The sequence below is a fragment of the Carassius carassius genome, chromosome 41 (genome assembly GCF_963082965.1).
Source record: "Carassius carassius chromosome 41, fCarCar2.1, whole genome shotgun sequence".
Taxonomy (NCBI): domain Eukaryota; kingdom Metazoa; phylum Chordata; class Actinopteri; order Cypriniformes; family Cyprinidae; genus Carassius; species Carassius carassius.
Genome location: NC_081795.1, coordinates 24,231,090 through 24,257,742, shown reverse-complemented (window position 1 = coordinate 24,257,742; position 26,653 = coordinate 24,231,090). Strand labels below are relative to the sequence as shown.

At 41.3% G+C, this 26,653-nt stretch overlaps 2 protein-coding genes across 4 annotated transcripts; one reads left to right on the top strand and one right to left on the bottom strand.

Annotated features, from left to right (window-relative positions):
- Window positions 1-1,150: 1,150 nt before the first annotated feature.
- On the bottom strand, window positions 1,151-18,881 carry LOC132123084 (eukaryotic translation initiation factor 4H-like). 2 transcript variants are annotated; one of them, XM_059533626.1, is made up of 8 exons: window positions 18,722-18,881; window positions 7,919-8,112; window positions 7,596-7,660; window positions 6,998-7,091; window positions 5,670-5,741; window positions 4,568-4,729; window positions 3,160-3,275; window positions 1,151-2,088 (listed from the first exon to the last, which is right to left on the bottom strand). In XM_059533626.1, exons 1-8 carry the CDS (start codon window positions 18,784-18,786, stop codon window positions 2,083-2,085), a joined length of 774 nt encoding a protein of 257 aa, XP_059389609.1. In that variant the 5' UTR covers window positions 18,787-18,881; the 3' UTR covers window positions 1,151-2,082. The 2 variants fall into 2 exon arrangements, with proteins under 2 accessions (XP_059389609.1, XP_059389610.1); XM_059533627.1 differs by lacking the exon at window positions 5,670-5,741.
- A 6,135-nt stretch (window positions 18,882-25,016) lies between these two features.
- LOC132123365 (uncharacterized protein C11orf87 homolog) lies at window positions 25,017-26,447 on the top strand. Of its 2 annotated transcripts, none has more exons than XM_059533936.1 (2): window positions 25,017-25,147; window positions 25,607-26,447. In XM_059533936.1, exon 2 carries the CDS (start codon window positions 25,720-25,722, stop codon window positions 26,155-26,157), a length of 438 nt encoding a protein of 145 aa, XP_059389919.1. In that variant the 5' UTR covers window positions 25,017-25,147; window positions 25,607-25,719; the 3' UTR covers window positions 26,158-26,447. The 2 variants fall into 2 exon arrangements, with proteins under 2 accessions (XP_059389919.1, XP_059389918.1); XM_059533935.1 differs by having other exon boundaries at window positions 25,017-25,151.
- Window positions 26,448-26,653: the final 206 nt, after the last annotated feature.

The following is a 26,653-nucleotide window of genomic DNA, read 5'->3' as shown; positions in this document are numbered from 1 at the left end:
CTTAAGTAATATTCTAATTTTCTGAGATACTGGATTTGGGATTTTCCTTAGTTGTCAGTTATAATCATCAAAATTAAAAGAAATCAAAATTAACTATATCAGCCTGTGTAATGAATTGATATAATATACAAGTTTCACTTTTTGAATGGAATTAGTGAAATAAATCAACTTTTTGATGATATTCTAATTATATGAACAGTACATACATGCATACATACATATAGGTGTAAAAATGTATTAGATTTTTCTCACAATACAGTACTAAACCTTAGTCAGGGTGGACAGCATATTCAGTTTTTACAAACAAGGCTCTGAGGAACAGACTTACAGTCTGAGATCACCTCATTTTCAAAACACACTTCCAGAGTTCGGAGGAGTTTTTTCTCTACTGAAAGGTTTTTTGGAAGCATGTTTTGTCAGTTAAACTATTACTGTGTGATCATTAAATGTGGTCTTATTTTAATTTCTGCTAAAGTAAATACGGCACTGCTGTGACTGAGGTCTGTATGAACCGATGTCCTTATCGAAAAATGCACGGTGCAATAAATAACACTACGATTATTTTTAGGGTGAAACATAAGTGACGCATTTAAAAATGAAAATTGTCATCATTTACTTTCTTTTGTTAAATAACCTGTAGCTGGTGTGTGGTGCACTCTGGGTATACAACAACACACAAAGCGCTGTATAAATGCTTCATACATTCGGTTGATATCCAAACAGCTGACTGTATCTTCTGACTTCTACTAAATGGATAATCATAAGAAGTCGATGACTAACGTTACCAACGTTCTTGAGATATCTCTTGGAACAAGTAGAGCGTGACGACCCTAAATGGTCCATATCTGCCATGCATGTAGATTATGACACCCAAAGCCAGGGTCTCTTCAAATCAAATCTTTTATTCTTTACATATGCAAAACAATCACTCATCACGTGTCTCTCATGTTGAGAATAAAGACTTCCCGTGTTAACCCAACAAAGATAAGACTGTGTGTCTTGCAATGACAAGATCTGGGACCTCGTTCTCGAAGCTTACGACACAACTCCTGCGTCCAACTGCCAGGTCTTCAAACACCATAGAGCTTCACAGGACACAGAATAGATTCATCCTGTTGTCCTAATTCAACACATTCATTTCAAACACTGTAAGGTGATACAATTTATTGCCATAAACAGTGTAGGAAAATGAAAAGAAAAACAGCGGACCTCCATTATACAGTAAGAAAAAAAACCCCAGTAGAATGCGAAGAGAAGGTTCGTGACATGTATTTCCATGAGGATCTACACTGGATGAAACTATAGCGCCTGGTGTGTGTGGAAATGTGCAAGCAGATCATTTTTGTTCAAGAAGCTTCATGTGGAAAGGCAGTACTGATGCGGTTATGGATCATAGTTTCTACTATTGTTTTTTTTTTCGTGTGGAAAGAAACGCATTGCCATCAAGCTGTGGATATGTCTGTAAACTGTAGACCCTTGTGTCACCAACCAAACCTATCATGCATGCTCTTCTAAATGAACGAAACATGTGGCACATTGTTCCCGAAAGCTCTGGATGAGCCAGGATTTGGTCAGGGTGGGAAAATCTTTCGTGAAGACGAGGCAAGAATTCAAAAATACTTTTTCACTTTGAAATTGTTTAATAATTAAGAATCATGCTCAACGTTTTAATCCTCCAATACAGAAAAGAAATTTAAAGAGCAAAATATAAAAAGGACATTCGAATTCGAAAAAAATAAACACAAAAGATACTTTGGGAAGGGAAAGAGATGCTGAAGTCCTTAAACGCATTCAACCTGGAGATGCCGTCCTCCAAGTTTGGGTTCTTTGAGGCGTGTGGGAGGAGCCAGAGAGGACAGGCAGAGGCGGAGTTAAGACTGTGCCCCTCCCCCTTCCTAGAGACCCCACCTCCACTTGCTTTTTTAAGCCAATCGGATGAGGGCTCGTTCAGATTCGAGAGGAGAGCAGCACCTCGTGCCCCTGCCTGCATTTCACTGAAGTCTTTGAAAGATTTTATGGTGATCAAAGCCAGTAGAATCCAGTTTAGCCTTCCGGAAAAATGCAGCCACACTGACACAGATACTAATTCTTCAGAGAACGGAAACATAAAACAAGAACAAAATGGTTACACAGGGTCCACTGTAGGAGACGGTAAAATTTTGCACATGAACATTTTGACAAAGCAATAGCAGAATCAATTCAACTCGAACGGGAAGATCGCAAAGTGTAGATCTAAGACTCAGGGCTCCCAAACCTAACAGCTGGACTACATTGTGCTTTATCGCCAAATTACACACACCATGAGGACAAGGGAGAGCACAAGCACCACATGTACAATCCAGTGTGCGTTCGAAGGTTCGAAGGTACATGAATTGGCGAAGCTCGTGCCATTGCTGGAAATCACACCAAAGAGAAAAATCTTCATAGAGGTGCAGTCCGTCAAAAATCCAAAGAACAAAATACAAATCAACCTAATACTGCTTTTCGTGAACGCTATTATGAAAGTCAACCGTGGAAACGTTAGCTAGCTGCCCCGCAAGAAAAGCGCACAAACCAAATCAGTGTCGTCGTTATTCCCGTGATAAAAGGGCTTGATGCGTGTAGTTTAGTCTACAGCTAGAAAACAAACAAAAACATTTAAAATCAGTTTTCCATTCCATTTAAGAGAGCAGTCTGAAAAAAAAAGAAAAAACCTTCGGATCTCACCAAGGATGTGAAAGATCTTTCCCCTGACGAAAACTACAGTACAGAGCAGGCACTAATTACAGGGAAGCAAAGGTGGACATGAAACCATTGTTGAACAGTTTTGCCATGCATTCACGAGCTGCTCATTGGTGTGTGCTAGTGTCATGATCATGTTCACGATCGATTGATGTGGGTGTGGTCTTATTGTATTTTTTTCCCATTGAATAAATATATAGTCACGCGATCTGAATTCGCAGGGACTCTGGTCATCTCTAACAGGTTAAGAATGACGACAGAGGGCTTATCGCGTTCCTGTTGGCATGATACGTTTTATCTTCGTTGTTTCTCATCCCGGACCTCGCCCTTCCCTCCCCGTGTATCCCTCCCCTTCATTCTCTCCTCCCTCCTTTCCTTTCTTCCTTATGGAGCGCCGAGGGAGGCTGCAGTCTCTTAGTGTTTGTCTTTGGGAATTACCTCCTCCCTGGGTTTGGCGCCCCCAAAGATGGCCGAGTTGGGGTTGGCCACTTGGTTCAGGGGAGCTGCCACTGTACGCGGCTTCAGCTGTAGCCTCGGTCTCTGCGCTCTTTCCTCTGGGAAAAAATGAGAAATCGAGACATTAGATGTTATCGTATAATTTACGCAAGAGTCAAAAACATCATTTAAAGTCAACGTGAAATGGTATGTGCAACCCAGTTTACTTCAGAAATGGTAGTCAACTGGGAATTGACTGGATCCGAAAAAAAAAAATAATAATAAAAAAAAAAAAATATATATATATATATATATATATATATTTGGCATTCAATTATAACATTTAATTAATAGATTATTTCAGTTGCATTTTATCCTTAATACTAAAATAGTCGTTTGGCTTATTAAAAATTGGTGATATTAAAAATTAAGGCCAATAATTACACTAACAGATAACTGATATGGTACAGATCTAGTTAACATCAAGCAAATTGTTGATATTAACAAATTGTTTTACTTTGGTGTACATTGCAAAGATTTTTTTTTTTTAAATAACCAATTACATCCAGAAAACCAACCCTTTACACACACCTTGGCAACAGATTTGTCATTGGCTAATAAATGTTAAATATATATGGCAGCTTTTTTTTTTTTTTACAAAGATTCATTCACATATGATATGATTTGAAAGCACAACTAAAAAAATAAAAAAAATAAATCAAGCATTTCCTAGGTTAGAACTAACGTGCTGGTCGTGTTTCAATAAAACAATAACACTATTAAAATACTACTACTACTGCTGTATAAATCAGGTCTAAGGTCTGATAAGCTGCTCATGAATAATAATTACATTATCTGTCTCGCTCAAATGGATTCGTTGAAATCAAACCATGAATGGAATATGATGAGCATTAGCCAATGAGATCGAAGTTTGAGCATAAGCTCCGCCCACTACAGAAAGAACCAGCCAGCAGTGTCTTCTCATAGCTCTTAAAGACTAAATTCTGAATGATCAGTTATTTTAAAGGTATGCAAGACTCTGCAAGGATGAAGTGAATGTTAAGTGACCAGTGTTCAAGTGCAGGTGAATGAAAAACTTACTCTTAGCCTCTAAAGCCCAAAGTATAGTTTGTTTTTGTATGTGTATGTTAGTGTATGCTTTCAGACAAGCCATTCAAAGTGTATTCCATTTGATATCAAGCACTCGACACTTGAGCTCTAGAAACCAGTTTAGTAGCCAATGGCTAACATTAGACATTTAGTTGCCTACACGGGAACTTTTTCCACATATGTGAGTGATGTACTTGCACTGTAGAGGTTTGAGCAGACATCTGTATTGAGATTTCACGTTGACTTTGAAGCACATGTATAAAGGTATCTTTTTTTTTCAGCATGAATAAATGTGTGACACCGTCGGAGGGTTCTCTGAAGTCTGTCGGGCCTCCTCGAGGAGGTCCATCTCTGAAGCGTCCCATGCCTGGTCCTCCTCCTCCTCCTCCTCCCGCCCCCCTTCTGTCACCAGGGCGACCGCCTCCTCGACTCCTCCCACCCATGAAGTCTTCATCTCTAAATCCTGTCAATAAAAAGAAAGCGTGTGAGTAACTGGTCCATCATTCTCCCACACCAAAACACTGATCCGGGGCAGGCTCTGGGCGATATATCAAAGTGCTTAAGCTTTGCAAGACTGTATTAAGTCTGATCCCAGATCAGTGTTTATCTGGGAGGACATCTGACTGCAGAAGCAGGGAGACTCCACTGATGACATGACTGATGGCAATGAGATGGAGTCCCCGAGAGATCAATGTTCAGAAAATTAACTTAAAATACATGAAAAAGCCAAAACATAGATATGAAAGATCACTGCTTTTCAAAAAGTCTTAATGAAATATTCGGGTTTATTTTTAACAAGGTTTCAAGCACTTTTTTGACTGCTTCCTCAGTTTATAAAAATGAACGAAAAACATTTACTGTTACCGGGTCACAAAAACAAAGTGACGTCAATCGTGTTTCACCCCAAAATTTAATAAATACGTAGATACATCTGCATGTTCAAAAAGAAGCCAATTTTTTTCACTGATTATCACCTTACCACCGTTACATGAAATCATACTTAATTCTATATACACATGATAGGATTGTGTGATGATTTCATTAACATTATTATTTTTAAATTAATGTGATGAGATTGACTTCCGCTAATGCATAACTTTACAGTGCATACTTGGTAATGAATATATCACAATAATAGCATTAATAATAATAATGATTCCATTTATTTATTGCATTGTTAAAATATCTTGTCCTAAAACTTTCATTTTCATCTTCACGTCCCCTTTGCTTACTATGATTTCATGGACTATATTTATTGTAAAGATGTTTTCTGTTCATTTTTAACAAAAAGAGGAATGTCTGAGGTCATATAGCACAGATGTGTCTTCAGACCTTTTGCTATAATTATTTTCTAGAGCCAACACCCCAAGGGTTGGGGTTTTTGCCCAATTCACACTTCGCACCTCCTCCAGACTGGTCGAAGTCGTCTCTGGAGTCACGTCCCCCTCCTCGGGCCCCACGTGAGCCACCACGGCCTGAAAGGGACAGGGGCGGTTTAATAGGGGCAACAATTCAAAGCTGAGATCAGGGTGAAGGAAAGGAACGGTTCAACTGAACCAATCAGATCATCTGCTAACAGGAAGACAGCAGCGGGACAGGGACGTGCAGCCTACAGGAAAGCCCTCCGAGTGTTAGAGGGGAAGGAAGAGGAGCTAGAAAGGGGTTTCTACTGAGGGTTGAAAAAACAGTACAAAAATATCTGAAGATGAAATATGTACATGAACAATGACTGTGAGAAGCCAGGCTTAAAGGGATAGTTCCCCCGAAACATCAATTCTGTCATCATTTCCGCACCCTCAAGCTGTTCCAAACCTGCATGAGTTTCTCTCTTCTGCTAAACTTAAAATAAAAACTATTCTGAAGAGCGTAGAAACCAAACATTCCCCATTCACCTCCATTAGTATGGAGAAAAACACCACTGAAGTCAATCTGATTACTCACAAAGCTGGAACAAATGGTGGATGAGTAAATAACAACTTTCATTTTGGGGTGAACTATCCCTTTAAGAAATGCTTTGTGTGTGTGTAGCATGAGAAGGGTATTAAATATTTACAGCCATATGCAATATAACCAAATCAGAACAGCTCAGAATAAGAGACAGAGGACGTAAAAAAGAAGAGCAAAAGAGCAGAAACTAATATTGAGCACTGCTTAGGGCTTGGCAGTAGGACCCAAATCTGGGTTATGGCACATCATAAAGACTGTACATTAAACAACTATATGGTATTGCAATTCATATGGTAGGGTAATTCAGTCAATTTATTGTTTAACAAATGAGTCACGACATCATATTTTCTCTAAAATAAGAGATAAAATCGAAATAAGGTGTACAAACAACAACCTCAAAACGGATGTTAACATGATAGCTATTTTTATCAGATTTTTTAAAGTTAAGTACATTGTAAAATTACAGTGCAAGTTGCTTAGCAATCGTGAGAATTTACTGAATTTAAAAAACAAAACAAACAAACAATATTGCAATCCGACTATTAAATCAAACGCAGAAACTACTTAAGGTAAAAAAAACCCTGATACAACTGTAAAGACAAGACAAGCGCACCGTCGATCCCTAGCATTGCTCATTTCTGATACTATAAAGACCACAATATCTGGAAGGACACAACGTACAACACACTATATCAACAGACAAACAGACTGAAATGTGAGTAAACCGCAGTAACAGATAAAAGAACGATGGAGATATTTGGATACACTGGCACACACACAGTACCTCTGTCGTCTTTCCGGAAGCCGAAGCCTCCGGCGCCACGTTCCTGCTTTCGGCCCTCTGCGATGTCCACCCTCAAAGACCGGTCCCCTAGCAGCTGATCAAGGAGAGCGTGCACACACACACACACACAATACATCAAACACTACACTAGCCTTCAAATGTTTGGGGTTCGTAAGATTGTGTTAAAGAGTTCTAAATGAACACCTTGCATTAAATTTGATTAAAAATACTAATACTAGTGTGAAATAACATTTATAATAACTATTTAAAAATGCATCCAGTCTCGCATCACACGATTCTCAGGAAAAAGTTCTGGAAATCTTTTCTAACAATTTAACAAATCTTTCCACTCACTTCTTGTCAATGTAATACATCCTTGCAGAATAAAAGCAAAAATCTTTTGAACATGCGGTGTCAGATAAAGTATTAAACAGCTGTCAAGCTTTTCTACTGTACATGTATTGTGTTAAATGAATATTTCACTTTTACCAGCTATAAAAACAAATGTTGGTGTAATCCCAGTCAAAACGACAAGGCATAACCCCATCAATCATCTCCTCCTTTAAATGAATGAATGTAGTGTAATTAAGTGACTTACAGCGCCATCATACGTCAAAGCCTCTTTTAGAGATTCCAAGTCATCAAACTCTACATAACAGAAACCTGAAGCACGAAAACAAACACAGTTAATCATTCAGCAAACGCTGTTCTTCACACTGATTTTCAAAACATTCATTCAGGTCATCGGTTTCCCTGAGATCGAACCCATGACCTTGCTATTGCTTGAGCCAAGGACAATAAACTAGCCACACATTCTGAGATCTGATTCAGGTCATAGTGGAGTACTTTCTGGGCGATTCCTGAAACCCAGTATGAACCATGTTCCTCATTGAGCATGCACTGTTGGGAAGAGCAGCGCACCTTTGAACTTGTCTGTCTCTTTGTCTCGCACTAGTCGAACGCTCCTGATGCTGAGGTCTTTGAAGATGGCATCTATGTCTCCTTGCACTGTATTGAAGGGCAGGTTGCCGACGTACGCCGTGTAGGGCGGCTCTGTGGGAAGGTCCTTCTGCTTTCGGGGTCCACCTGGGCCTCCGCCGCCGCCGCCTCGGGGTCTACGGTCCAAAAACAAACAACCTGATCAGCTCTACACCTTCTAGAAATAACACCACACTGGTAAAAGATTGATCTAGAGGAGCAGGACTCGAACACTGCAAATAAAAGACACACTGACCAATAACGCCCATCATGACCACTTCTGAGTGTCTGAATCATCTGTGGTACTAAAACCTTTAATCAAATTTAATTACAATACCAAGACACTACAGGCTAATCAAATTAAATCAGTACCATCAAAACCCCTTTTTTCTCTCTTACAGATGTGGTATATATTAACTTTAAGTGTCTTTTTTAGGTTCCTTGGAGATGAAAAAATACTTTTACACAAGTGTAAGAGTGAATAAATTATGAAATTCATGTTTAAAAAAAAACAAAGTAATGGAAACACTATGTATGAAATAAAAACCACCAGAATTGACAGTTGAAATCATTGAATCATTCACTCAACCAATTCATAAAAAAAATAAAAAAAACACCGATTTGTTCTTTAGTCTGGAACTATTTTTATCTGTGAAAGACAAAAAATAAAATAAAAACAATATTTTGTACAAAAAAATAACTCATTAACAGTTTATTAAAAAGTATCAATATCACTTTTGTAATTGTGCTGATATTCTAGAAAACAACACACTCCTCATGTGATATTGCATGTAAAAAAAAAAAAAAATTATATATATATAAATTGGTGGCACTTAGCCCCAAGTCCCTATTAATTTCCAGGGCTCAATGCTATAGATTTTTTCTAAAGCGGTTAACATTTTTACTTTACGTTTCTAAACAAAGAAATCCTGCATTCTAAGCTTAATATGATATCAAAATGTTACATATCAGTTTAATTTTACAGTTCTCAATTCTAATTTCAACACCACAGCAAAAACTACTACAGCCTAACCAATATAAAGTTCAAACAAGAAGCGAAAAAGAAATCAGAATAAAAACAAATGAACAAATGACAAGCAACAGCACAAATAAATGCAGAACAGAGAGATATGAGGTGTTCTGCTTAAAATTACTAATAAAATGTAAAATAACATTGCATATTCTTCACTGTATATATTAGATTTAAGGTTATTCAGTCAATAGCAGTGAAAGATTTATGCTCTTTTACATAGTCTTGATTTTGTTTTGGGGGTGTACTAGAACAAGCTCTCATACTATATTGTTCGATAAACTTTTTATTCCCCCTTATATTTTACATTATTATAACACCTCCCTCCCCAGTCTGAACGTTTGAATAATTCCTGTACAAAATGTGCTGTGACCTGTTAGTTGCGCCAGTGTGTGCTGTGACCGGTTAGCCGCCGGGCCAGCGTGTGCTGTGACCGGTTAGCCGACGGGCCAGCGTGTGCTGTGACCGGTTAGCCGCCGGGCCAGCGTGTGCTGTGACCGGTTAGCCGCCGGGCCAGCGTGTGCTGTGACCGGTTAGCCGACGGGCCAGCGTGTGCTGTGACCGGTTAGCCGACGGGCCAGCGTGTGCTGTGACCGGTTAGCCGACGGGCCAGCGTGTGCTGTGACCGGTTAGCCGACGGGCCAGCGTGTGCTGTGACCGGTTAGCCGACGGGCCAGCGTGTGCTGTGACCGGTTAGCCGACGGGCCAGCGTGTGCTGTGACCGGTTAGCCGCCGGGCCAGCGTGTGCTGTGACCGGTTAGCCGCCGGGCCAGCGTGTGCTGTGACCGGTTAGCCGCCGGGCCAGCGTGTGCTGTGACCGGTTAGCCGACGGGCCAGCGTGTGCTGTGACCGGTTAGCCGACGGGCCAGCGTGTGCTGTGACCGGTTAGCCGCCGGGCCAGCGTGTGCTGTGACCGGTTAGCCGCCGGGCCAGCGTGTGCTGTGACCGGTTAGCCGCCGGGCCAGCGTGTGCTGTGACCGGTTAGCCGCCGGGCCAGCGTGTGCTGTGACCGGTTAGCCGCCGGGCCAGCGTGTGCTGTGACCGGTTAGCCGCCGGGCCAGCGTGTGCTGTGACCGGTTAGCCGCCGGGCCAGCGTGTGCTGTGACCGGTTAGCCGCCGGGCCAGCGTGTGCTGTGACCGGTTAGCCGCCGGGCCAGCGTGTGCTGTGACCGGTTAGCCGCCGGGCCAGCGTGTGCTGTGACCGGTTAGCCGACGGGCCAGCGTGTGCTGTGACCGGTTAGCCGCCGGGCCAGCGTGTGCTGTGACCGGTTAGCCGCCGGGCCAGCGTGTGCTGTGACCGGTTAGCCGCCGCGCCAGCGTGTGCTGTGACCGGTTAGCCGCCGGGCCAGCGTGTGCTGTGACCGGTTAGCCGCCGGGCCAGCGTGTGCTGTGACCGGTTAGCCGCCGGGCCAGCGTGTGCTGTGACCGGTTAGCCGCCGGGCCAGCGTGTGCTGTGACCGGTTAGCCGCCGGGCCAGCGTGTGCTGTGACCGGTTAGCCGCCGGGCCAGCGTGTGCTGTGACCGGTTAGCCGACGGGCCAGCGTGTGCTGTGACCGGTTAGCCGCCGGGCCAGCGTGTGCTGTGACCGGTTAGCCGCCGGGCCAGCGTGTGCTGTGACCGGTTAGCCGCCGCGCCAGCGTGTGCTGTGACCGGTTAGCCGCGCCAGCGTGTGCTGTGACCGGTTAGCCGCCGGGCCAGCGTGTGCTGTGACCGGTTAGCCGCCGGGCCAGCGTGTGCTGTGATCGGTTAGCCGCCGGGCCAGCGTGTGCTGTGATCGGTTAGCCGCCGGGCCAGCGTGTGCTGTGATCGGTTAGCCGCCGGGCCAGCGTGTGCTGTGACCGGTTAGCCGCCGGGCCAGCGTGTGCTGTGACCGGTTAGCCGCCGGGCCAGCGTGTGTTGTGACCGGTTAGCCGCCGGGCCAGTGTGTTCTGTGACCGGATAGCAGCCGGGCCAGTGTGTGCTGTGACCGGTTAGCCGCCGGGCCAGTGTGTGCTGTGATCGGTTAGCCGCCGGGCCAGTGTGTGCTGTGACCGGTTAGCCGCCGGGCCAGTGTGTTCTGTGACCGGATAGCAGCCGGGCCAGTGTGTGCTGTGACCGGATAGCCGCCGGGCCAGTGTGTGCTGTGATCGGTTAGCCGCCGGGCCAGTGTGTGCTGTGATTGGTTAGCCTGCGCCAGTGTGTGCTGTGATCGTTTAGCCTGCGCCAGTGTGTGCTGTGACCGGTTAGCCTGCGCCAGTGTGTGCTGTGACCGGTTAGCCGGGCCAGTGTGTGCTGTGATCAGTTAGCCGCCGGGCCAGTGTGTGCTGTGATCGGTTAGTTGGGCCAGTGTGTGCTGTGATCGGTTAGTTGGGCCAGTGTGTGCTGTGATCGGTTAGTTGGGCCAGTGTGTGCTGTTACCGGTTAGCCGGGCCAGTGTGTGGTGTGATCGGTTAGCCGCGCCAGTGTGTGCTGTGACCGTTTGGCGGCGCCAGTGTGTGCTGTGACCGTTTGGCGGCGCCAGTGTGTGCTGTGACCGTTTGGCGGCGCCAGTGTGTGCTGTGACCGTTTGGCGGCGCCAGTGTGTGCTGTGACCGTTTGGCGGCGCCAGTGTGTGCTGTGACCGTTTGGCGGCGCCAGTGTGTGCTGTGATCGGTTAGCCGCGCCAGTGTGTGCTGTGATCGGTTAGTTGGGCCAGTGTGTGCTGTGATCGTTAGCCGCCGGGCCAGTGTGTGCCGTGGTCGGTTAGCCGCGCCAGCGTGTGCCGTGACCGGTTAGCCGCGCCAGCGTGTGCCGTGACCGGTTAGCCGCCGGGCCAGTGTGTGCTGTGATCGGTTAGCCGGGCCAGTGTGTGCTGTGATCGGTTAGCCTGCGACAGTGTGTGCTGTGATCGGTTAGCCTGCGCCAGTGTGTGCTGTGACCGGTTAGCCGGGCCAGTGTGTGCTGTGATCGGTTAGCCGCCGGGCCAGTGTGTGCTGTGACCGGTTCGCCGCGCCAGTGTGTGCTGTGACCGGTTCGCCGCGCCAGTGTGTGCTGTGACCAGTTAGCCGCGCCAGTGTGTGCTGTGACCGGTTAGCGGCGCCGGTGTATGCTGTGATCGGTTAGCCGCGCCAGTGTGTTGCTTTGATCGGTTAGTTGGGCCAGTGTGTGCTGTGATCGGTTAGCCGCCGGGCCAGTGTGTGCTGTGATCGGTTAGCCGGGTTGGTGTGTGCTGTGATCGGTTAGCCGGGTTGGTGTGTATGAAAATGATTTAAAAATTGACTTAAAATGAATTTAAGACCCTTTAAAAATAGAAAATGATTTTACATAAAATAAAGTGCAATACATAAAATATAGGGATGTGCACGGATAGTCGAACATTCGAATATTCGTTCTGCTCTAATTATTCGATAAATAAAAATGATATTTTTTTTTCCTGAGGCGACGCGTTCTCTCCATGAAGACGCGGAAATTTACGATAAATGGATTTGCAGCACAAAAAAACCGCTTTCAGTAGCTCTGCTACTAAATTTATTTCAAAATGGCAATCCATATACAGCTATGATCAGCTGTTCCTTCATCTTGGCTGAGCTTTCAACGTTGTTACAGGAAAGGATGAAGCTGAATGTTTAGTTCTTGTCACATGACCAGCGGTGCGCTTGTGGTATTCTGAAAGTTGAGATGTTTTTAACTCGATGCTGTGCGGACGCGCCTGGAAAAAACGCGACCGCGTCGCTTCCATTATGAGCGCGCATACCGCGCGCCTACATTGGAAATAACGAACTTGAGCATGCAAAAGACGCGATATGTGAACGCCCCCTAAAAGAACTGCGGTCTTCTACAGTACTTCAGATATGCCGTGGAGAATCACAGAAAGTGACCTTGTTGCGTCATCTCTTAAGCAACGAATAAACACAGCTAACTTGGAGAATGCAGTGAAAACTCCTCTTCTCGCGTCTGCCCTAGACCCTCGGCACAAACATCTCAGGTTTCTCGATGAAAACATGAGAGAAGTAAGAAAAAAAAAAACTTTTTTGAACATTATCAGAACATTTTCCTTGATGCGAGTGGTGCGGATGCAGTGGCCACGATGAAGAAGATGCAACGTCTGTTTCGTCAGAGCACGTTTTCTCCGCGGCCGGCCTTATTGTTAACAGACTAAGGAGCCGACTTTCCCCCAATCATGTTTACATGCCCGTATTTCTTAACAAGAACATTTGAAACAATAGAAAAAAAGCAAAAAAGATTTGCTGACAGTTTAAAAGTTAAGTGTAAGCTACATTCAGTACAATAGCCTAATTGCTGCAGGCTGCTTTACGTTTTTTCTTTGTTCACTTTTTTTTTTTGGCTTTTAATCTGTACTTTTGTTTGTTTGCACGCATTGTTAAAGGTTTTCAGCTACAAAACACGATGTGTAATGTTCAAGCTTATTGTAAGCTTGTTCAAAATGACGAAAACAAATGTTGCTGAAAAATAACGTCTGACTCATTAAACTTAATTTAAATAAACGAATATTCGAATATTCGTTTTTTGTGAGCTCAAATATTCGAATGTGATATTTATGGAAAACGCCCATCCCTAATAAAATATAGTGTAATCAATTCGGATATCGCATAGTGCTCATTCAATAAATGCACAGCTAAACAATGAGCAATAGCTACATTTACTATAGAAGTTATTAATCTTTGTTAAAAAATACAAGTCTAAGTTAATGTTAGCTCATTAAATAACAGCTGCAACTTTCAATTTTAACAATGTGTTATTAAATATTGGAATACCTAAGATTAATGAATGTTTAATTCATTAAACATTAATGATTTTAAACATGAGTAATTTTAACTAATGAAGCCATAATGTAAAGTGTGAATGAACAATAAAAGATCAAAACACTTTCAAACAATATATAGGGCATTTCTAGTCCAGATAAAAAAAATAAAAATTAATGTTTGAAGATAAATAGCCTATTAAGTCTAAATATTTCAGTAGTTGGCTCTGTAATAAACACCATAGGGAAAACACAAATCTGAATGGTTATTTAAGATTATTTTTGTTTACAGGGTAAGGGCTGCAGTTTGCTGTCAGAGATTGAATGTGCTTTCATTCAGCGCGTCTCTCACGTGTTCCTCCATGTGCTTCTCATGCGCGCTTGTTTATTACATTAGAGCGCATGCGCACTTTCAAGCAGCATACAGCGATGTTGTGCATTTTAAGCAGCTGATGGGAATACTATTCTTAAAATGCATTCCAAATTCTGAATAATTTGTAATGTATATTCACGGTATTTAGAAGTGCCCACGATAACAATATTGTGCATATTAATCACCGCAATATATCGCATTACCGAATACCGGCACAAGTCTAGCCGGGCCAGTGTGTGCTGTGATCGGTTAGCGGCGCCAGTGTGTGCAGTGATCGGTTAGTTGGGCCAGTGTGTGCTGTGATCGGTTAGCGGCGCCAGTGTGTGCAGTGATCGGTTAGTTGGGCCAGTGTGTGCTGTGATCGGTTAGCTGCGCCAGTGTGTGCTGTGATCGGTTAGCTGCGCCAGTGTGTGCTGTGATTTGCACCACTGCACCTGGTCCCGAAATATCACGCCCCATTACCACAGCCACTTGCTCCCAGCTTCAGTGTAAATATTGGATCAAAATCAAATAGATTTTAGTGTGATTTAAACCTGGATGATTGTAACCAATCTAAGTTTGTCTGTCTTGGGAAAGCTAGCGTGTCGCTGACATAGTGATAACACTTGTTGCTTTCTCTAGTGCAGCTCAACCACGTCTCATCCCATTCATTGATATTTGTGATATCGTAAAATCCCAGAAAATGTGCATTGTAGTCTAATCGAGTCGTTCGTTGTAGTATTTAAAAGTAATTTCCTTTTAAATAAAATATCTCCTTTTGAAATGTACTTAGAATTTTACAGATTATTTTTTTATGCCCACACAGCTGCATTACAGACTAACTAAAGGTGAAAAAGTGAAATACCATAATAGGACCCCTTTAAGGAAGCTGACAGCTGCTGGTAAATGAGCCACGGTCACTTTCAGAGACAATGTTTGGATCAAATATAATCTACACATCCGATGTCTTTCTCAACTGTTTAAATTCACTTGAAGACTGTTTTTGGCGATACTGGCCAAGACAGGTATTGAGACTTTTGTATGCATTTGTCCATTCAAGTGCAGGAAGACGTGAAAAACACAATACGAGACTCTCGGTCTTTTTGCTGGTGTTGTCAAAAGAAAAAGGAAAAAGAAAGTTAGTGCTTTAGTCAGTACTAAAAAAATGAAAATGTTACTGTACCAGATTTTTTAAAAGTACCGGTGGTACAGAGTACCCGGTCCTTGATGCGCTATCCTAAGGAGCAGCTGTGGCCTAATGGTAAGAGAGTTGGACTTGTAACCCGAAGGTCGCTGGTTTGAGTCTCGGTGCTGGCAGGAGTTGTAGGAGGGAGTGAATGAACAGTGCTCCCGGGCGCTGGATCTGTAGCATGGTGTGTTCAAACTAACAAAACACTTTAATGACAGACACGCAGATCAAATGAAAGTGTTCAGGTAAGCTTCATTGTGTTTCCCATCCATTGATTTATTTGTGGCACCCGCCACAATATCAAAACTGACCGGCACAAATAGATTTTCCAAAAGCATTGACTTTGAATAGACATGAGCACTGTGTTGGCCCCGAGGAAGCCCCAAACGATGGCACGATCAAGCCCCGGAAGTGACAGTGGAAACACGACTGGCCCTGGCAAACATTAGCACGCCCAGTTTAAGCTTGTCAGTGGAAACTAATCACTTTCTGCCACAAGGAAAAGAGATTGCATCTGTGTAGACCAGAGAAGCCCAAACTAGGGCCAGTGTGTGCGCTCACAATTAGTCACACCGGCAGAAACAAAGTCACAAAGTCACAACCAATGTTTTAGGCATTGAAATATAAATGAGATTGTTTCTATGTTTCCATTGTACTACAAGTTTAATTGAACAATGAAACTCTAATGCAGCTTTATTTTCGGAGTAATGTTCTCTTTTTATTAATTCATCTTGAAATATGATGAACTCAAATGATAACCATGAAAACTTTCATTTTTAACTATTAAACTTTAACCGTGGAAAATGTAACTTTAATTTTAATATAGCATTTTGGTATAATGCAATTCTTATTTTCTGTCCACAGCCCTTTAATTTTTGGCCCTTCATAAGAAAAAGTTTGTGCACCTCTGGCTTAGACCCTGATGAGGATCTCCGCACTTTTCCACATCAAATGGACGTTGACTCTGTCAAAGTTGGCATGGATTTTAGCACGTTTTATAAATGAGGCCTCGGAAACTAAAAATGAGCATTATACGAAGAGTTCATTTGATAAAACGTAACTCAGTTGTTTAAAATTTCCAAAAATCATGTTTTTAATTTTAATTGTGATTTTTTTGTGTTAGTGTTTTTTTTAACTAGTCCATATTACCCAGCTGCAGTTAGAATGAGATTTCTGAAAATGCACAATGAAAAACACATGATTTCTGAGAATTGTTAAAATCTGATTTATCTGTTTTTTGCTAACAAACTCTTCATATGTTGACAAGGCTGTCTGTGTATTTTGAAACTGCCTTGAGGATGTGCAATCACTTCTGTTAGTCTGCACACTGGACAGTTATGAGCTAATGCCAATATTCTTAAAGTTACCAAATATGATATTGGTTTGGCCCACACATTAGTCTACTGTTGGTCACAAAGTACTGAACAGATGCCAAAAGTGCCCTGGACAGAACTATTACAGAAAGCACCTTCTTAATGTATTTTCTGTCTGTATGTAATAGTAGATCAAATCATCTGCAGGGATCCAGTGTGCTGGGGACATTCCTCAGGGGTCAGACCAGAGCGTATAACATGACCAGCTGGGCGTTTTCACACCTGTGCTGTCTGCAGCAGATGAAACATGACTGCGACTGGCACAGAAACATTCATCATCAACCCCAAAACTGACATCAAGTGCTGTGGTGGAAATACCACGGTGCTCTACACAGATGATAGGGCTGATATCAGGAGACGTAATCGGAGCAATACAGAAGTATCTGTCCAGTGTGTTACTTCTTTTCTCAACAAGGGAACCGTGTGTGTGTGTGTGCTCCACTGTGAATAAAAGAGCTAGCTTTCTGAAAACACCCGCAAGCTCCAAGTTTAGCAATAGTGTCTCCAGTTGAGTTTTCTATTCACAGAAATGTCTAATATTTCAAGTCTGTGTTCATTTACGTGCCAGAGAGAGAGAGAGAGAGAGAGAGAGAGAGAGAGAGATCTTTTATGTGTGAATTACCACCTCTGTCTTCATTTTGTTTCTCTGTTAGCGGTGAAGCTTCAAATGCAGTCAGTGTCTCTGTTTGCTATGAATGAGTGTGTGTGTGTGTGTGTGTGTGTGTGTGTGTGTGTGTGAGCTACAGTGATGACAGCGCATTGCTTTACAAAGCTTTCATTTTTAAATATGCATGTCAAGTTTGTGTTGATTTGTGCATTGATAACCTAACGACAATTTAAAGATGAATAAATTAGTATATTAGAATGAGTCCGTTAATATTTATGGGCTTAAATACAAGATGCAAACCTGTTAAACCGTTATGTAGGCCCTTCATAATGCAGAGGTCAACTGCCTTATAGTTAACAATGGCCCTATAGTACACCATGTTCAAAAGCAGCTGTTTTACTCCGTTCTGCTGAGTGCAGACCCTTATTGTGAGATGAATCGTACAGAAGAACAGCATTTGTTTAAAAGAAATCTTATGTAAGATCTTCATGAATGCCTTTCCTGTCACTTTTGATCCATTTAATGCATCCCTCCTGATCAAAAGTATTAATTTCAAAAATATAAATCGCAGGCCTCAGTATTATATCACAATACTAGAGCATCGCTGTTCTTCTGTAACATTACACACTCGTTCAAAAGTTTCGGTTTAGTCAAGGTTTCCAACATTGATAATCAGAAACATTTCTTGAGCAGCAAACATATACATCACAACAGAAAACGGTTACATCAACCTGCAATTAACTTTCACAATATTACGGTTTATACTGTATTTTTGTTCAAATGAATATGACATTGGTGAGCATAAGAGACCTTTCCTTCCTTTAAAAACAAACCTTCCTTTAAAAACAAACTCTCATTACAAACTTCAGTTTGAGCGTGGTTTTCCTCATTAGGATTAAGGCATTATGGTACATTATGGCCTGAATGCAAGATCTTCACACATCAAATAAGCACGCGCTTTCTGTTTCTATATTCAATAAATGATAAACGCCACGCATGTGTGTGAGAAACAGCACACCTGTGTGCAAATACAGCCATCTGCTCGATCTGAGGCTCGGAAACATCATAAACTCCGTTTATCAAACCGAATATTGGCTGAAGCTGCAGCAGTGCAGTGGGCTTCAGAACAGCAGGAGATACAGACGGGAGTGAAAGCCCTGCTCGAGGCCCAGACACGCTGCTGCATGATCACAAAAACACGCGTTGACATCACTAACTAAATACTATAACAGAGATCAGCGAGCAGGAACGTGTTATATGACGTCCGCGGGCACTGAGATGCTGATTCGGCCGCGAGACATGAAGCCCATGTGGGCTGAGTTTCGTGCCCGGCCTTCATTCATCTCAGCGGGAGCGCACCGCTGCTGCGTGGCCTACACCCGCTCGATCTCCCGCAAACACGCGCGCACCCGCGGCCTCCCGTCACACACGCTCAGACGCACCCTTCACCTCGCCTCTCGTGCGGGCTTGCTTACCCTCTTCCCCCGCCGAAGCTCCCGTAAGCCCGATCCCGGTCATCGTAGTTATCGTAATCCGCCATTGACGAAGATGCTGTCCAGAGAAAGCAGCAGTCTGACTCTGAAGGACCCCGAGATATACGGCTGCGAGCTTTAGCTGTCTTCTGCGTGCCTGAGACGTGTCCCTCGGAGATTTATAAAATACATTTGAGTAATGATCGCGTAAACAGGTCTGAAATATCAAAATATGACGTTTGTGTATTTGTTTTGTTATTTGGATCCAAATATATATTTTTTAATGTGAATAATGGACGGGTTTTTAATCGGGCAACATCAAGTAGACTCGACTTGCGATCTTTAATGTGTTACCAGCTAAATCTTTTGGAGGAACATAGGTGGGGATTTTGATTCAGTTTAGAATCAGTTTAGAGTTTAGAATCTTTTAAATGAGTTCACCAAAACGATTCATTTATAGACGAGAGCTTGCAATAGGCGCGCGAGTAGTCGAGTAGCCAGCGAATCGATTCACGATTCATGTTCGATTCGATTCAGGAGAGGTTTTGAAATGAGTATTACATTTAAAACAAATGTTATTCGCGCATCCAACCAAAACGTTTGAGGCACATTTTCCATGGACCATACCATGGAGGTAAAAATAATATTTATTTTAGTTTTTTCATCATTTTAAATCACCATTTGGATTTTCTTTGCAGTTCACTTAAATAGCCCTGTAGGGCATCAAATTAATTTTTAAAAGGCAAATATTCCATATATTTCTCAATTAATATAAATCACTTAGAAGTACAATTCTTATAATTAGATGAGAATAAGTAACAATGCTAAAGTAGTTTTAGGATAAATACATATGGTAAGCCATGATATTATAAATAATAATAACAAATAAAAATGACTATAATTATGTTTTAATACACCAAATTTGCTGAAAATAGATAATTGGTAAGAAGACGGCCTTCAGGTGGCTGTGAAATTCACAGTGAATATAGAGAACGAGCCGTACATCAGCCTTGTAAATAGCAGTGATATCTATGTCATCTCCTCTCATTGCAATTATGTTAGTTTAATGTAAATGACAGAGTACAAGAATTTCAAAGACAAACAGACAGCGAAACCACTTCCATCTAGCCATCATTACTATTATTAGTTCACCAATCCAAATCTATGGCACCAACCATGTAAAACTCCTTTGCACAGACATTTATCTATCTGAGATTTGCATGAAACCTCCACTGGATGGAGACAGAGTCTGATCTTCCAAACGTTTGTTAACGTGGTGGGTGGAGCAAAACCACTTTCCCTCCCACATCATGAACTCCTCCACCTGTAACCACCATTTACATTGAGAATCACAGAATTACAGCATAAATCTGCTCCACAGACAGAGGGAGCATCACCTGACTCTGTATTTAAAGGGCACACTTACATGTGTTGTGTCCTCCACATTGATAACTGATAGCAGAAGAGCCTGAACACTCTCATGAACTCAGAGCATGTCATTATATACTCTTAAATATAAAGGTGCTTCAAAAGGTTCTTCACAGGGATGCCATAAAAGAACCATCTCTTTCTTACCTTTTCATAATCTGAAGAACATTCCTTCGCCACAAAGAACCTTCTAAAGGTGTTCCATGGCATCTTCAAGCACCTCTATTTTCAAGAGTGTATGCACTAGAGATGTATGATTGATTTAACTGGAAATGGGCTCTTTATAGCGCCGAAGGCCTCTCACAATGTTTGAACTTTTAAGATTGATGAGGGGACAATAACAGCAGCATGCAGAGAATGCTATACAGAGTCATGTCATGGCTGTGTGGGGATGGAAACTCCTGAAATGTTTAGAAAAATAGAGGTGAAAAAAAATTATATCCGTATCAGAATGTGTCACTATGCTATCAAAGAGCTAGCATTTAATACTATGGTTTCATATGAATTATTATTATTATTGTTTATTTATAAATCACATTTAAAAAGACCCAAAGGTTGAGCAAAGTGCAGTACAGAACATTAGAAACAATACATAAAATAGAAATCACAATCCGCAAAGTAAAATACACATTACAATTAACTTATTCAAAAGCTCAGTCCCCTCTATGTTTTATCTTAGACCTGCAAACAGAGAGTAATCCAAGAATGAAGAAGTGAATTTCAATAGTCAAAACGCGTGTTGCTGAACGCATAAATAACTGTTTCAGAGTTCTTCAAGTAGAGAAAATGGAGTGGTGGTGTAAATGGAAAAAACATGATTTGACCACAGAATTAATCTGTTTATCGAAACGAAGTCCCCAGTCAAATAAAACACCAAGGTTTATCGCACACTGAGTAACATGAGAACTTAAAAATCCTAGATCCAGATCACCACAGTCATAAAAACCACTTGGTCCAAACAATACAACTTCAGTTTTTTTTTCTCTCATTTAATGCCAATTTTTTTGTGAAAGCCCTGAGTTCAGATCCTGTAAGAGTGCTAGTAGAACCTCATTATGAACACGAGTCTTTACATGTTTAAGTGGGAGGTACAATTGGGTGTCATCAGCATAAAAATGAAACATTACTCCATGTTTGGAAAACGGTAGCATGTATAAAGAGAAACGTATTGGAGCAAGGATTGATCCCTGCAGAACACCACAGGAAAGATGTGACTGAAACCATTTTAAAACGGTACCCTGAATGCCTACATAATCGAGAAATTAAAATTTTGTGATCGACCAAATCAAATGCTGAACTAAGATCTAAAAGGACCAAGGCAACAGCATTCCCATTATCGGTAGCCAACACATTATTTGTAACTTTCAATAAAACAGATTCAGTACTATGCAATTTCTATAACCTCACTGAAAGTTTTTGTATAATGAATTTGAAGTCAGAAAAGACTGTAGTTGAGTGAGAATTACCTTTTCTAAAAAAAATAAATTGTTTAAATAAACAGGAGATCAGAAATCGGTCTAAAATGAAACATCAAGATAGGATTTCTTCAGAAACCGAGTGAAGGAAGCATGTTTTAGACAGTTGAGGACTGTAGCAGTACTCAGATTCTGAGAAAAGACAGAAGATCAGGCCCTAATCTATCTACAATTTGATTTAAAGAATGTAATGGAATAAAATCATCATGACAAGTGGTGGGTTTTTAATGTTTAAAGGATTATTCATATATTGCAGGCTATATTACATTTATATTATATTACATTTTTATATCTACATTAAAAATAATATATATATATATATATATATATATATATATAATATAATAATAATAAAATATGACACCTGCATTCTGTTCAGTTTAATTCTGAGTGCCGCACAACCCTGATCTATTAAAAGTTTGGACACAGTGGACTGAATTTATGTGATCTTAGAAAAAAATTAAAATTCTCTGAAGGCCTATGCTTCATAAAAAATGGAACTGGATGAGATTGACTGGATAGGAAAAGCATTCAGCGAATGAATGTCCAGGATAAATGTTAACTCTGTGAACAGAAAAGCCTTCAATGTGTAGTTTTAATCTACATAACATATTATTAACCTACCTGAAGTCATTTAAAAATATATATATTTAAAGCTTTTCACAATTTACAGAACATGCCTGCAAATATAGAAGTGCTTGAAAGTGCTGTCTACCATTAACATCATATGCAGCAGTCCATAACCATAATCAAGGCATCATTTTAATTCAGAACCTTTAGTGCTATTACTTATTGCTTCAGTCTCCATCTCATAAAAAGACACATTTTTGACTATATGTCAAAGCAGGTTATTCTGGATGATAGGACAACACTTATGTCCTTGAAGTTGGTCTTTTAAAGTCTTTCAAAAATTAAGGGGCTTGTCAACCGTGCCCACCCCAAAATCTCCACAATATTCGGATCTCTGGATCTGACTGGAGTACCCTGTTCAATTCACAGTCAGTCTGAGATTTAAGTATGCTATTTTTATTTTACACCAGGGTGAAATTCTACACTGTAATGCTGAAATTATTAGTTTGGTCACTCCAACGATTATCAGAGGGACTGGATTCTGAAAGATTAATCGACAGAGGATGCTGAGCAGGTGGAGCAGTAATGGAGGTCACTTTGCACGTTTATGGAGCACAGTACAAATGTAATTCATCTCTACAGGGATTGAGCATGTCTTTGGAATAGATTAGTGGCCAATTAAAGTGCTGTCTACACTGTAAAACCCGACAAGTAAACTTAACTCAAACCGTTTGAGTAAACAGATTGCCTTGATTTAAACCATGTAAGTTTTAAAACTTTGCATTCAAGTAATTAAGTGATTAACTAAGTGCTGATTGAGAATTAGTGATGAACAGCTGCTGTTAACAAACAGAATCACTGAAGAAAAGAGAAACACAAGAACTACTACAACTGACTTCAGACACAGCCTTAGATGAAATCAACTGAAATAAAATACATGAAATCTCTCAAGATCTGATTAAACAACCCCACAAACAGCATCACCAGCTCCACTTATTAATAACCAGACTGACTTTATTTCTGTCAGACGTCTACAGAAGATCTTATTGAGAATGAACTAAGGTTTAGATGTTGATTTAGTTTCATTTGAAGAAACCATGTTAGAGATCAGTGTTTGCTTTAGTTGGGCTCTTGATCCTTGATTTCTGTCTTAATCTTTTCTCTGGCTGTTATAACCGTGTGTTTCTAAAACACATTTGTTGTAACTCAAAAGCCCAGAAGAAATGCCATCAGGTGTTAACCTGTACCTAGGTGTAGGTTGTTATACTTTATATTGGTGATGGTAATCATCAATTATTGAACTCTACGGAGTCTGATGAAGTAGGCATTGTGTAATTTGATTGATTATAGTAAAAGTGATTCTAATAGCAAGTGGTTCTGTGAAAATCAGTTAATCTGAATGACTTTTCAAATAGTGTGGTCTTCTACGATGTCAATTAGTCAAACACAGACATCAATAATCAGAATATGAACCTCAACAATGGTGACCATAAAAATGCTGCAGAGCATGCTGGGGGCCATGGATGAGTTTTGTACTACAGTATTACCCAGCATGCATTGCAGCATGTTTTTTTACATGCATGGATAACCATTATGGTCTCGATTTTGAGGATAAACTTCAAAATAAGTAAACTGGCTTCCAAGCTGCAAAATTGGTATCAAAATAGATTTGGACAACAAAACATGTTGAACTGGAATTGAAAAAGTATGCACAATATGGAAATATATTGACATCAACATTTTGAAAGTAAAGAGAAAGTGTAATTTTATAATTTAAAAGTGCATATAAAATATTGAGCTATAAACAATCATCACCATTCAATTTACTAATAGCAGATGGTAAGTTGGAATCAGACAGCCTATTATTCAAAAATAGACACACAAAAGAATTTGTGAAACAGCACAAATAGAAAAGTCAGCATACATGTCATATCTTGTTTTGGTTACTGATTTCATCTAAGTGCTGATAATGCAATTTAGAATTTATAGACCTATACATTTATATCCGTTGGCCTATTAAATTAAAAAACTGCAATTTTCAGATCTGCGCACCTTATTCATATGTGTGTGTAGCATCACTGATTATCATTTCACAGCATGCTTATGAGCATAAAATACTGAAAACAAATGTAATTATCATAAAAAAAATGCATTCCATTCCGTAGATTTGAATTCAAATGAGAATTCTGTTTGCAGTAATTGAATCGGAATTTATAAGGCATTCTGAAGTCAGTTATGAATGGCGCACGTGCAGCCCAGCTGGAAATGGCAGTCTAGTTCAATCACGCGCTGCTTGTGCTGTTATGTGGTTCATCACGTGTGGTTATGGGAATAATGATGGCGTTCTCATCTGAGCACAAAAACGCTAGGAAGTCTGTTCAAACAAAACAGGAACGGCCCTCAGGTTAAATTCGTGACAATAAACATTCACTATTAAAAACAGTCAACACTACGCTTCGGTGGTGTTTCCAAACGCTTCATTAAACACATGTTAGTACAACAATCTAATAGCCTAGACGCCAGACTGTCCCATTCACCTGAGCAACCTTACGCTTTCAGTATCATTGCTATCAGTTTTAGACTGTTTGTGACGTCATGCTAGATTTACATTGCAAATACATCATGCAAAGTTTTGTTTAAAAAATGATTCCATCGATAGACGGTTAATTATTTATTCCTAATGCTATATAAAGTTGTCGCATCTAATTACCTTATGCGTAAAGTTATCATAAATGCGGGTGCAGTTCTCTGGTAGCATTGAGGGGATGGGTGTTGACAAAACCCCATACATTCGACTCACAAAGCATGCATAGTCCTCTAGGTTGCTGGAGCGTGGTTTGTCAGAGGCGATACGTCATTGCGAGCAGCGGCGATTGGCTGGATTCAGCTCCCTTTTCTCCAGAATTTGCGACACGAGCAGTCTTCTCCTCCGGAGCAGCGACATCCCACAGTAGAGGCAGGTAAACTACGGCTCTTATCTAGATCTTCGCATGCTCATTTGATTGACGAGGCTAGCTGTTTCTTTCTGTCGTATGTGCTGCTTCACGTGTTTCTTCAGACAGCTGCTGCTGCTCTGAAGGAATGCGCAGTTCAGGAATGAATGCTGAAGCTTGAGAGATGAATGCTTTTTGTAATTGGAAAAGGCTTGGGGCGAAAGGAGCACGGGCTGAGGGAATATAACTCCAAATTGTTTGCGCACGTAAGTTCGCGACCAGCGCGCGCGCCCTTCAGAGATGCGCGAAATAGATCGCTTTTGTTCTTAAACGGATCGTGTGTGTATGCGTCAAAGGTGTGGATTTGAAAGTGTTTTAAAGGACGGGTTCTACGTCAGACTGTAACGTGACTAGAAATGCAATTGATCTCTCTGCGCACATGCTCTTCTCTAACGCTGGATTTCTCTTTGGATCTATTTTAGGTGGACTTATTTCCCTCAAGAGAAATGAATGCAATATAGCGCGTGGACATTTCTATTCGCTTTCGTCTCCTCAATTCTTCCCTGCAATACAGACACTGCCCGACCCGGACTAAATGAGTTCCCGGACCTCGGAGAGACTGGCGCTTTCTATTCCCCACTGTGCCTTGAACGGAACCGCTCGGAGCAGCAATGGCACGTGCTTTGACCAGGTGGACCAACTGTTCCAGGCGTTCTCCTCCACCGCCGTGCTCTTCGTGCTCATCGCCATGATCATTGGGATAATATTCGTGTCCGTCACGACCTTCCACTTCCACAAAAGCAAGATGAAAAAGCGCAAGATCCAGAAAGCCCAGGAGGAATACGAGCGCGACAACTGCAGTCCCAAAGCGGCCAAAGGCAAGCCGGCTGTCCGGCAGTGCATCATGGTGAGACCCCCAACGGGAGCGCGCAAAAGTGATCCAAACACGGAGGATCCGGGCGTGACAGAGGACATGAGACACTCGGGACAAACCAAGGATGAGGACTTGTTGGAATCGGTCGCTGTGTCTTGATAACGCAGTGCCAGCCTTTGGAGGACGCTGTAAATAACCTCTGTATTCTTATGATATCACCTACGGAATATACCTATTCTTCGTATAAGCATAAGAATTGATGAGTTTTCATAATAGATCCCGGAGGAGGCTTTCTTCACTGGTTTTTGAGGAGGACTGAGGAAGACTAAGGAATGCTGACGGAATTTAAATCATAATTGTTGTTCAATCATAATGAGATCGAAAGAGATTAAAATGTAATAAATCAATCTATCAGGATTTTGTTGATGGGATCAAACGAGAATTTCATAAAAATGAAATAATTATAATGAATAAAAGAAAATTATTGGGGGAAAAATCTAATAATAAATTGAAAAGGATCTTATTGAATATTAATGGATTTTATATTAAAATTAGGAGTCAATGCCAATGAGATCAAACAGAAACCCTTGATGAATCAAATAAACACATGCATTCTGGGACAATAACATTAATCAGTTTATCCAGTAGGACTTCA

Excerpts from the sequence above, each read along its gene's own strand:
- LOC132123365 (XM_059533936.1), top strand. The coding sequence starts at position 25,720 with ATGAGTTCCCGGACCTCGGAGAGACTGGCGCTTTCTATTCCCCACTGT.
- LOC132123084 (XM_059533626.1), bottom strand. The coding sequence starts at position 18,786 with ATGGCGGATTACGATAACTACGATGACCGGGATCGGGCTTACGGGAGC. Across the intron at positions 8,113-18,721 it reads AGCTTCGGCGGGGGAAGAGG|ACCCCGAGGCGGCGGCGGCG; the intron begins GTAAGCAAGCCC and ends TTTGGACCGTAG. Across the intron at positions 4,730-5,669 it reads CTTCGACCAGTCTGGAGGAG|GATTTAGAGATGAAGACTTC; the intron begins GTGCGAAGTGTG and ends TTTTATTGACAG.